Source organism: Macrotis lagotis, chromosome 5 (genome assembly GCF_037893015.1).
Source record: "Macrotis lagotis isolate mMagLag1 chromosome 5, bilby.v1.9.chrom.fasta, whole genome shotgun sequence".
Lineage (NCBI taxonomy): Eukaryota > Metazoa > Chordata > Mammalia > Peramelemorphia > Peramelidae > Macrotis > Macrotis lagotis.
This window is the reverse complement of record NC_133662.1, coordinates 224,363,846-224,376,687: the sequence shown is the minus strand read 5'-3', so window position 1 is coordinate 224,376,687 and position 12,842 is coordinate 224,363,846. Positions and strand designations below refer to the sequence as shown.

Genomic DNA, 12,842 nt, shown 5'->3' with positions numbered 1-12,842 from the left:
GTAGGTTCCTATAACCCTCAACCAATAAAGGTTAGCACTTTCTCTGTAAAATATAGCACTAAAAAGTTACCTCAACACTGAGAGGAAGGAAAGACAATTTTCAAATTGAATTGTGTGTACAAGTAAGGGGAGATCACCAATGGGTTAATGACCCTTGGACTGGTCTTGAAGGATAAGTATAGGATTTCAATTGAAATGGCAAGCAGCAAAGAGAAAGGCATTTATCAAAAAGCTCAAGTACCACCTACACAAGGTCTTTGCTGATGCCCCTGTGACTAGGGTTTCCTCTCCCCAACTACTTTGTATTTGACTTGTGTTTACTTTGAATAACTTAAATACGGATATGCTGTTCCCCCCATTAAAATGTATACGTCTTGTGCACAAGCATTGTTTTACTCTTGTCTTTACACGTCTAATTTCTAGTATGTGGAAGTTTAACTAACACTTGTTGATTGATGTCAGTTTTGGGGAAACAACATGAGCAAATGGAAAAGACATTTAAAAATTTGATTTAGCTAGAATGCAGAGTATATGAAAATTGAAGGAGAAAGAATGGAAGGAAACAAGTTGAAAAGATAAGATGGTACTAATTATGGGGTGTTTTGAGTAGGATCTATCTAAGTTTCCTTCATTGTTAAGATTAAGAAACTCATTATAACAAATCTGAAGCTTATTATAATAAAAGACAGCTAGGTGGCTTAATCAATAGCGTTTTGGGCACGGAATAGGGAAATCTAAGTTCAAATCTTGGGTCGTTTAACCTCTAGTTTCATCTTCTGTAAAATAGGTATAATAATGGGATGTATCTCACTAGGTTGCTGTGAAGTTCAAATGAAGGAAAGGCTTTATTTATTAAACACTTGCTATGTACCAGGCCATAAGCTAAGTGCTTTACAACTATTATCTTATTAATAATTTTATATATTCATATATAGTTATGTATTTTCAAACCTCAAAATTCTATATAAATATTAGCTGTTACTAGATAACATTATTGACCTGACCTCTCTGATAAAAATTAACAAAGTCCATATAAAATGAAAAGTTCAGTTTTTTCTAGTAACAGTTTAAAAAAATGCAAAAGGTATATTGATAAACTGTTGGAAAGTTCCCTTGGCAAAACAGAATAACAAAAGTGGCAAAGAGCCCATATTCTGAGTATAAAACCTACCAGGTCATTTTATTTTATTTTATTTTTTCATGAGGGAGTGTGATCTTTTAGATAGAGAGGAAACTTAGGAGCCAAGAATATTTGGTTATATTCCCAGCGTAGAGAGGTAAATTACTTCATCTGAAAATATCCTTCACCCTGATATAAATACAATTTACAAGTCACTAGGTATCTGTTGCCCACTAACTGTGGACTTCTTTAGTTATTATCACATAGTTAGCATTCAATTATATATTTTTTATGTTACCCTGATGTTCCAAATGTATTATTTCTTCCCCCCCCCAGCTAAATTATAAATTCTTTGAGAACAGGGATGTATTATGTATGTCTGGAACCTACCTCACCTTGACTTGGCTATAACTGGTGTTTGCTTCCATTTTCTCTCCTTTTTCCAATCCAGCTTTCACAAAAAATAACTTTCCATTTTACAAGTAACAAGTTACTTGAAAAACTTCAGTGACTCCTGATTGCATCTAGGATAAAATTCAAACTACTCATCTTTTCATTTATGATCTCCTATGTAGTCTGTCTTTAACTTTCCTTTCTAGCCTTATTTCCTATTATATTTGTTCATGCTCACAAAATTCCAATCAAAATAGACACAATTCTGTGAATTCAATAAGTCACCTTTCATCTCAGTTGGTATATTTTCATTCATTCCTCACTTCTGCATTTCAAGGTTCTTATCCTCCTTCAGGTCACAACTACATTGCCTATTTGTGTGTGTGTATATGCACATGTCTGCATGCAACCTTTCTTTATCTTCTTCGATCAAAGTCTTCTCTTCTCAAATATTGCTTTGTTTGAATCTCCCTTTCATCTCCATCACTTCCTATCTTGTGTTACGTTTATATGACAATGTCATTTCTCTTCCCTCCTCTCCCTACTCCCAGAGGACCTACAACCTTAGCTGTAACTAGGTGGATAGTCTTGGGTTTCTAATTCTCAGAAGTACTCAATTTGAGGACACTGTGGATTTGATTTTTTTCTTATTCTCATTGTAGTTTCTCTCTGATCTGTTGTGACTTGAATACCATAAAAACAGAATCTGACTGGCAGCTAGATGGCACAGTGGGTAGAGTACTGGTCTTGTGGTCAGGAGGATAGGAGTTCAAATCCAGCCCCAGAAATTTGACTCTCACTAGCAGTGTGATCTTGGGCAAGTCACTTAACCCTGACTGCCTCCTATCCAGGGCCATCTCCAGTTGTCCTGATTCCTTTCTGGCCTCTGAATCCAGATGACTCTGGAGGAGAAACTGAGGCTAGTGACTTAGTATGACACCCCCTCACTCAAATCCAATTCACATACTTGTTATGGCATCACCTCCCTGAAATCATGGTCTTCTTTGAAATGAAGGACAAACATTATTATTATTTTGAAAAATGGGATGGGGCCCTGAGCCAGGAAGCAGGAAAATTATTCATTAATAGTAAATGCTTTAAAAGACCCCCACACAAGGGTACTTTACAAGTCAGGGTTTAGGAAACCTTAGGTTCAGTTTTATCTCTGACACTTGTTAATTGTGTAGTCTTTTGCAGGTCATATCACCCCTCAGCCTTGTTTTATAACAGCCCAGCACTTCACTTACCTGAAAATTTGAAATCTTTTTTTTTCGTGGGGAAATTGGTAGTTGTACTATCTATTTCACAAGTTGTTGTGCAAGTGACTAGAATTCTGTAATTGGAATCAGAAAAACATGAGTTCAAATTCTCACTCAGACATTTACTAACTTTATAATCTCAGACAACTCACTTAAACTCTTTGTGTAAAATATATAAAATAAGGATAATAAATAATAGCATTTAACTCATTGGATCATTGGGAGGATCAAAGGAGATGGTTATGGGTAAAGTTCTATGCAAACTTCAATATCTCCATATAAATGTTAGTTTTCATTATCATGGAAAACACTTAATAAATCTTACGATATTACATAAACTTGAATTATTTTAATTATTGTTATTGAAAAGTGAAGAGATTCTCTGGTCTTTGGGGAGTAATATTATGCTGAATTGCTCATTCTTTACAACTCTGCTATTAAGCTTGACCTCTGCCTTCTCCACCAGTTGATTTGATTCCTTCAAGTTCTCTTCATCAGCACAGATGATACCATCAGAAGAGGAAAAGGCCATCTGGCTCAACATACCAGCTTTTTATTTAGCTGCTTTCAAACCCACCCTTCTCTCTCCTCATACTTCAGAAACCAATCTAGGTGTCTCCTGAACTCATTTATACCCTTTGTTTCAACAGCCTTCCTGGGTAACCAATTCCATATGTTTATTGCTCTCTTTGTCTTGCAACAGCCAGCAGCCCTTTCTTCATCAAAAAATGACCTTATTGGAATTCTAGGAAAGGTCATCCTCTCAGAAAATGGAGGTTATATAAGGCAATTCAATATATAGGTTGTCTGAAGACCCTGGAACATCTTATGTAATATGGATATTGAAGACATTAAGCTTAGGGTGGTGGATAATATTCAGAGGAACTAATTTTCCCATAGTGCTCTAGGTTGGGATGCAATGGAGAAGAAGGCAAGAGGATTTTTGTGTGTATCCTCCCTGGCCCACCCCTCCCCAAATGTTCTATATAGGTTACAAATCCTGTTTCCAAATCAATTAAAACTTCTTTTGATTTGTATTTAATTGCTTACCCTATGCCCTATGCTTCATTCTTTCCAATACAATGACATTAGCTACTCTTTATATCTTGTGATTTGGGCAATTTTGTTCAGCTGTTGCTAAAACTTACTAAAATGCCAGATGTCATATTGGAAACATGAAACCTGAAACTAGGCCATAAATTACAGCAACAAACCATAAAAAATAATAAAATACCCTGAGTGCCGTTTGGAGCTTCCCAATTTCTAGTCTCCTTTTATTCACCCTTTCTTCTCACTTGTTCTTTCCTTCCATTCCCTTCATCACCAGGTGAGGCCAATGAAAACTTCTCAGCTATGATTTGCTGTTTGTTTTGCAGACTCAGAGCAGAGTACTGGTTCAGACACGGAGGTGCTCCCAGAGAGGACATCTTGCTCCTTTGAGTCTCACCCGGATCTTGCATCAGGTGCTCCTGGCCCTCCACCTCCCCCCATTTCATCCATGGAGGAGATACAGGTTGAACTCCAATGTGCTGACCTCTGGAAAAGGTTCCATGACATTGGGACAGAGATGATCATTACCAAGGCTGGCAGGTAAGGATACTCCAAGAGTATGATGGCTGTGCAAAACAATTGAGCAAACAAATAACAACACAGGAGGAAAAGGGAAAAAACCTTAATCATTTCTTAGATTGTGGTGGTCTTGTGGTCATACCAGTGAGATATAAAGCATCAAGCATGTAGCTGTTCAACCTCTCCAGACCTCAATTTTCTAATCTGTATAATGAGAGGGTGAAATTAGATGATTATTAAATCTTCTTTCAGCTCTAAAACTGATAACTATGTTCTGAAATAGAATATTTCTTAATATTTCCTGTTATTTATTATTATTATTATTATTATTATTATTATTATTATTGTTTTTATTACCATTCTAATAATTGCTTTTAAGGGAATAACTCAGAATCAACCCCATTTATATTCACAAATATTCCTTAGCCTTCAGATATAATTGCAGTCTTAGCTTAGTTGTTTTAAAACAGCTCAAGAGTAGATTTCTGAAGCAAATACTTGTTTCTATAGCCAATGTTTTCATTTGGTTTTTGGTATCCAAGCCAAGTTGTGTGTGTGTGTATGTGTGTGTGTGTGTGTGTGTGTGTGTGTGTGTGTGTGTGTGTGTGTGTGTGTATCTGTATTTGAGCATTTCCATGAACTTGTTGTGGGGAGCCAAGTTTTTCCCCTTGGCCCCTTCTAGGCTAGAAATTATCCTGAGAATTCATTGGCTATCTAGTAAAAACATTTCTAAAAATATTTTCTTAAGCTGACCAAAGTTTTTGGTAGAAATGATTTCTTTGCTGGGGGTGGGGGGGAAGACGTTTAGTAAAGACACCTAGTTTTCATATTTCCTTTATATTTGTCTTGTCAATGAGAGAGCATTCTTAAGGAAAATTGCAGTTGTAAATTAGGAAGTCATTGATTAGGATCTCAATCTAATCTCATTTGATAGATAAGGAGAGGGCATGAATGAATTGCCCAAGGTCATGTGAACTGAAAATGTCAGGAGCAGGATTTGAACACATCCTCTGACACACTACTGGGAAACACTAAAAATACACATGCCCAATACATACGCACATACCCCTCTGACTCCAGAGTCACTGGATACTTCAGAAAACTTATTACTCTTCACAGTTACTCCTTTTTGTAGAGGTTTACAATAAAAATGAATCAGGTAAACAAAAGTCATAGACACATCAGATAGATACGTTGACTTTTAGTTTGCTTTGTATTTCTTTTTGATGACTGTCCTCTTCCTGCTGGAATTTTAGTAGGTGAATATTACCATAAAAAATATTCTTCAAGCAAGCACATTTGAAGAAAGGTGAAGATAAGAGAGAGCACATTACTGAATAGATTACCATTTGATTCAGTTCTACATACAATTATGAACAACCACCATGTGTTATACATTATGAATTGTTGAGGGATATAGAGTTAAGCAAGAAACAATCCCTGTCTTCAGGGAGCTTACATCCTATTAGCAATTGTCCATGTACCCATGTACCCAGTGTACAGATAGCTAAATAAAAAATCTGTACAAGATAATTAGAAAGCATTTGGGGAAATAAGTACTCAGAGCACTAAAAATTAGAAGCCAAAGATCTCATGAAGGAGTGGCACTTGAATTGAGTCTTTAAGGTACTTGGGGATTCCAAGAGGCTGAGACGTATAGACAGAATTCTAGGCATATGGATAGCTTATGCAAAGGCAGAATATAGAATATCTTGCATGGAGGATGGTAAATATGCCAGTTTGGATTGAATGTAGAATATAATGGGGAAGGTACATGGAATCAGTTTGGAATGATAGGTAAAAGCCAGATTGTGAAGTGATTTAAATGTCAGAGAAGTTTATATTTCATGCTAGAGGCAATTGGGAATGACTAAAGCTTCTTAAGCTGGAGAGTGAGGTGGTAACATCTGTGCTTGGTAATATTAATTTGGCAGCTGTGCAGTGGGTGGATTGGAGGGAGCAAAGACTGGAGGTAGGAAGGCTAAGTAGGAGGTTGTTACAATAGAGATGGGGATCTGAATTAGGGTGATAGATGTGTGAGTTAAGAGAAGGAGATAGAATTGAGAAATGGGGATGTAGAATTGATCATACTTGGCAACCTACTGTTTATGGGAATGAGATAGAGGGAAGAATAAAGGATGACTCAGGTTGCCTAAATGTGTATCTAGAAGTATAGTGATATCTTTCATTGAAATAAGGAAGTTTGGAAAAGGAATTGTTTTAGTAGGGAAATAAAGCAAATTTCATTTTAGATATGTTGAATTTGATATGCCGATTGAATATTTACTTGAAAGTATTTAGTAGGCAGTTGGTTGTGGGAGAATGACACTCAAAAGAGTTGAAGGTTGAACATGTAGATTAAAAGTCACCTGCAGGCTGAAATCTATGGGAGCTGATGACACACCAAGAAGGAGAATGCAATGACAGAAGAGAATCCTGGGGTTCATCCATGAAGAGCAGGAGAGTCACAAATAATGATTCAACAAAACAGATTGAGATGTGGTAAGACTGATAGGAGGAGAACCAGAAAAAAACAGTGTCATGAGTATCCACAGAAGAGAGAATACTCAAGATAAGAGACTGATCAACAATGTCCAAAGTTACAGAGACATTATGAAGGACAAGAATTAGCTTTAGCAATTAAGAGATTACTGATAACCTTGGAGAGAGCAATTAGAATTTGCACACCATTTATTTGGTGATATAATAGGGTTTTTTTTAGGTTTTTGCAAGGCAATGGGGTTAAGTGGCTTGTCCAAGGCCACACAGCTAGGTAATTAAGTGTCTGAGGCCATATTTGAACTCAGGTCCTCCTGACTCCAGGGCCGGTGCTCTATCGACTGCACCACCTAGCCGCCCCAATAGTTGTTTTTCAATAGTAGGTATCCAACATTTAGGACACAAATTTGGAGGCAAGCACAGGAACTACAGAAATCTTTGATAACAGCTATAAACTAAATGGTGGAGTTGATGGAGTTCAGTAATTTGAGACAAAATATTCCTAAATTCTAATCTCATCATAGGTGATGCCTACCTTTTACCTGTGAGACCTTGGGCAAATCATTAAACTTCTTTCAACCTCTCACTGGTTTGTTGTGAGGACCAGTAGATCCTGTTATAAGACTCAATGTTTATACAAATGCTAGTTATTAATATTATATTTCAAAGTGTTTTCATGAAGACACTTTGTAAACCCATATGAGTCTTAAAGCACCACATAAATTCGAGTTATCTCATCACAATCATCACTGTTTCTAACTAAAATGGGGAGTAGCTAAGACAGTGTAGGACTTGGAAAAGTTGGGGTCAATGCTTTTCAAGTATACTTCTATATGTATGATACTGAAAATGATGCCTAACCTGGAATTTCAAAAGATCAGTTTCTCTCAAGAACATAACAACATATTGAGGAGTTTGGCTTATTTTTCTAGTCCAAATGCAACATGGAATTACCCTTTCTGAGAATACAGGAGTGAGTGAGATTGACATTTATATGTGGTTGAAGTTTACTAAAAGCTATTCTTACATCGTAGAGTCGATGTAATAATTAAAATTTTACCATTGAGAAAACTGTCTCAGAGAAGTTGGCTTGTTCATGATTGTACAATCAGTTAATGCCAGTCTTAATTAAGCTTGTTTATTTAACTCCAAGGTCAATAATTCCATTATATCACACTGATATTTAAAGAAAAATGTACAGTAGAATTAGGATGATAGTCTAGGGGTATTGTGATCATGGATATAGAAATAGGAGAAAACCCCTTAGTTCTTGGTTTGGGGTTGAGGAAGAGGGCATTCTAGGTTTGGGTAATAGTGTAAACAAAAACTTGGCCTTGGGAGAGTATGTGATAAAATCACAGAATAAGAAGTAGTACTTTTTGACTGGAGTGTTGAATTTGTTAAATAAAGCAGGTCTTTGCTCATAAAAACTGATGTTCCTACTGATAGCTGCATAGGAACTCAAATATGGAAAAGAATTTTGTACTTTCTCAGAATTTCATTTGGGCAGCCACATTAACTTTTCATCTTTCTTGTCTTCTGCTCACTTCCTCTTTTTCATAATTTTATTTTTAGTCACATTCTCTTAGCACCCAAATTCCAACATTCGTTTTCCTTAGGGACTGCATGCTTTTTGAGATTTGAACTGTTCGTCTGACTTTTTCTATAACTTAATCAAAAGTTATGTTGGTTCAGAAGCTCTTATTGCTTTCACTGAAAGAAAGAGATCAGCACCATGGACAGAAGTTGTGGTGGGGACAGATGCTTTGGAAGACAGAAGAACTGGCCCAAATTTAGCCACAAAATTCAAACCAAACCCAAAGCTCTTGTTGTGGAGCGTAAAAAGGTTCACTTTATCCTTCCATGATGGTTTCACTTGCTATTCTATCGTAAAGGGTAGGGTAAAAGAAAAAAAAAGTTTTTGTTAAATTACTAGATTAGTAGTTGGAAAAACACTGGACTCGCAGTAGGTCCTGGGTCTAATCATGGATCTAAAGTTTTCCTACAATGTAGAGTAACTATAGATAAACAACTTCATCTCTGTAGGTCTCAGTTTCCTCATATATGAAATAGGGATAATAATACTTTTATTACCTTTACTTCAGGAATGTAATGAGGAAAGCACTTTTACATATTCAATGAACTCCATAAATATGAGCTGTTATTCTTATATTGATCCAAGAAGTTAGAATTAACAGAATTTTTACATCTGAAAGAGGCCTTAGAATTTAATCCAACTTTACATAAAAGGAAATGAATTCTCTAAGAGTTTAAATGTTTTTTCCCCCAAGGTCACAAAATTAATGGCAGAGCTGAGACCTTAGATCTCTTCTGGTGTTCATTCTACTACAACACACTTTGAATTCAATTTAAATGAACTACTTGTGAAAGTGACAATTATGTTTTCTGCAAAGAGAATCTAGTTCAGTTCTGACATTCAAAGGATCATAGATCTAGACCTAAAAAGACCTTAATGGTCTTTTTGGTTTAATCACTTCATATTTTAGATGAGGAAACTGGGATTTAGAAAATTTAAAGAGTTGACTCAATGTCACTCAGGTGTTAGAATCATGTGGTAGAATTGTATTTGAACCCATATACACTTACTCCAAATGCACTTTTCCACACTGCCTCCCCTCTTCCTGTGGAATGCTTGGCAAAATTGATTCCTACCACAGCCCATTTTTGTTCTCTGATTACAGTATGTTCCTTTTCCTTCTCCTAATCCTTGCTTAGGAATTCTCGTTTCACCTTGGATAATTTTCCAGATTCTTTCTTTCAGGGCTCTTTCCTCAAGATGTTTGAATTCATGGAAATAAATCCAGGTTGGGTGCTATGAGACCTAGGTACTATTCTGAATTCTGCTACTTAATTTGTTATGTGACTTTTTAGGAAATCACAATTTCTCAGGGCTTCAGTATCTTCATCTACGAATTAGGAACAATATATTTTACCCATTTTATATTATTTCATATACTTCAAAATGATTTGAAAAAAGTTAAAAGCACTACATGAATATAAGATATTAATAGTATTGGTATTCTTCCTTTTATGTGAATTCAGATACAAACTTTGCAGGTGATTGTAACGTCTGGTGAACTGCAAGTGTTTCTTTCACATACTAAAGTTCTACTCTTGACTTCTCATTGTCAGGAATTGGCAGGAATGAACTTTAGACCCTACTCATTGAAGTTATTGTTAATATTTCCATCAAGACCTTTTCTTCTCACTTATGATGTCTTACATTAGGATAAACATCGAGCTCTACCACTTACTCTTCCTGTCACATTTGGTAAATTGTTTTCCCTTTGTGGTCCTCCATTTCCTTACTTTCAAAGGGAGAGACTTTGGTTTGATGACCTCTTCCAGCTCTGAATTCTATGACAGCTACAGAATTTTGGAACTAGAAGGGATTTTGTACATATTACCCATTTCCTCCACTTTACAGGTAAAGTGGTTGCTACTGGTGTAATTTTCCAATATCACAAAGCTATTAAATGGCAAATGTGAACCAGAATTCAGATCATCTGAGATCCAATTTTACCCTCTTTCCACAATACAACATGATGTCTTTAAAAGGAGTTATTCTTAATTTGGTAACCTGTAGTGAATTTGAAGACCTGGCCTAGTGTTGTGATATACCAACATCAAGGTTTCTTTGGACAGGACATTTGTAAATAAATAAAGCAATTAAAAAGAAATTAAAAATTAAAAAATAAAATTAAAAATTAAAAAATAAAAAAAGAACAATCCTTATTATGTATAGATGTATCACTCTAATAGCACAGTGGAAAGAACACTAGATGTGGAGTCAGGAAGACACATTTTCCAGAATACAAATCCAGCCTCATGCACTTAATAGCTGTATGCTCTTGATCAGGTCACTTAATCTTGTTTGTCTCAGTTTCCTCATCTGTAAAATCAGCTAAAGAAGGAAATGGCAAACCACTACCCCAATATCTTTACCAAGAAAATCGCAAATGGGGTCATAAAGAGTCAGACATGAATGAAAAATAACTGAATAACAAAAATGTGTGACTTTATACTTATTTCTAGAGAGCAGGAAAAAGTTCTAGATTAGAGGATCATAGATTTAAAGTTGGAATAAACTTCATGCAATACAGGCCAACACAATTAATTTACAGATAAGAAAATGAATCCCAGAGGTGATTTGTTGAATGTTATACAGACAGTAAGTGATTGAGAAAAAAGGAATGGGAATATTGCATTTATTATTTCAGAGAACTGAATAAAAAGATAACTCAATTAAGCATCAATCAAACAGACATTTCTTCATTACTATGTTTCCAGACAATATGCCAACTGTTAGGGAAACAAAGGCAAGGGTTAATCTCTGTCCTCTATGCTCAAGAACATCCAAATGGTCCATCATAGGGAACTGGTAAACTGAGTAAGTTTATCAAGTATTCCAAGGAAGAGGGGAGGCAGTGTGTGTCAGCATTGATAGAACACTGCATTTGTAATAAGGATTCATGGATTCATATCCATCTCTGCCACTTCACTACCTAAGTGATAATGAGGTAATCCATTAGAAAATAAAGTTAGTAACTCTTGTGCTGTCTTTCAAATCTCATGAACCCCTTAATGTATTCTCAGAGTTGTTTGTCTAGTGATATCAATTGACATCCAACATGGAGTCCTCCTCTGATGTCTTGCTATTGTGCAAAAGGTGACTAGGTGGCACAGTGGATAGTGCACTGACCTTGGAGTCAGGAGGATGGGAGTTCAAATCCAGCCTCAGACACTTGAAACTTATTAGCTGAATGACCTTGGGTGAGTCACTTAACTCTGATTGCCTCGCATCCAGAGACATCTCCAGTCAACCTGATTCATATCTGACCACTGGACCCAGATGGCTCCAGAGGAGAAAGTGAGACTGGTGTCTTAGTACAACACCTCCTCACTCAAATCCAATTCATGTGCTTGTTATGGAATCACCTACCTGACGTCATGGTCTTCAAGAGTAAAGAACAAAAAAATCATCATCATCAGGGTACAAAGGAAATTTTGCATTTTTATTGTATTTTTCTAATTATATATCATGAAAGTTTTTCAACATTCAAACATTTGCATATTTATGTTACCTATTTTTCTACCATCCTCTCTTCCCAGCCCCTCTCCTCTTAGCAGTCAACAGTCAAGCAAAAGTTCTATAAGTTCATTTCTATCTAATATAATTACAAATTAGCCATTTTGTGTATGAGGAATTAGGGCTAAGGGTAAAGAAAGAAAACCATGGGATAGGAAGGAAAAACATAATGGAAATTTTTAAAAAGTGACCATTATATCCATTCATATTCCATGGGGTTCATTCATTCATTCATTCATTCATTTATTTATCTATTTACTTATTTATGTATTTATTTTTGTTTTCCTCTGGATGTGAATAGTGTTGTCCATAACAGGTCTCCCAGGGTTGTCTTAGATCTTATCCATAATGGTTGGTCAACTTTCAATATTATTGTAAATGTGTACAATATTCTCTTGGTTCTGTTTCCTTTGCTCAGCATCAGTTCATGTAATTCTTTCCATGCTTCTCCAAAGTCTGACCATTAATGCTATCTTTCAGAACAGTAGCACCCAATAACATTCATATATCATAACTTGTTAAGCCATTCCCCAATTGATGGGCATTCCCATTCCCTCAGTTTCCAAGAGCTGCTATGAATATTTTATGTAGGACTTTCTCAGTTTTATAATTTCTTTTGGATATAGACCCAGTTTTGGTATAGCTGGATCAAAGGGTATTATCAGTTCTATTACTCTTTGGGCATAGAAACTTTGTATTCTTAAAGATTATGCCATCAAAACTCAGTTTTATAAAAGGTTTCAAGTGTAGAACCAACAATAGCTTGTATTTGTTATATGAGGACTATTCTAGCAAAGTTTATTGAGACTTATTAATAGAGTGTTGACTAGGAACATTGAATTATTTTGGTCACAGCAACTTGAGAATTCATTAGCTAATCTATGGAGGGTTT

The 12,842-nt window shown here is 35.8% G+C and overlaps 1 protein-coding gene across 3 annotated transcripts in view; it reads left to right on the top strand.

The window, feature by feature from the left end:
- The window catches only part of TBX15 (T-box transcription factor 15), a 164,788-nt gene that overhangs the window by 97,846 nt on the left and 54,100 nt on the right, over positions 1-12,842 (top strand). For all 3 annotated transcript variants that reach the window (XM_074188566.1, XM_074188564.1, XM_074188565.1), the window contains exon 2: positions 4,149-4,362. In XM_074188566.1, the coding sequence (XP_074044667.1) occupies positions 4,271-4,362 (92 nt within the window). In that variant the 5' untranslated portion in view covers positions 4,149-4,270. The remainder of the gene's footprint in view (positions 1-4,148; positions 4,363-12,842) is intronic.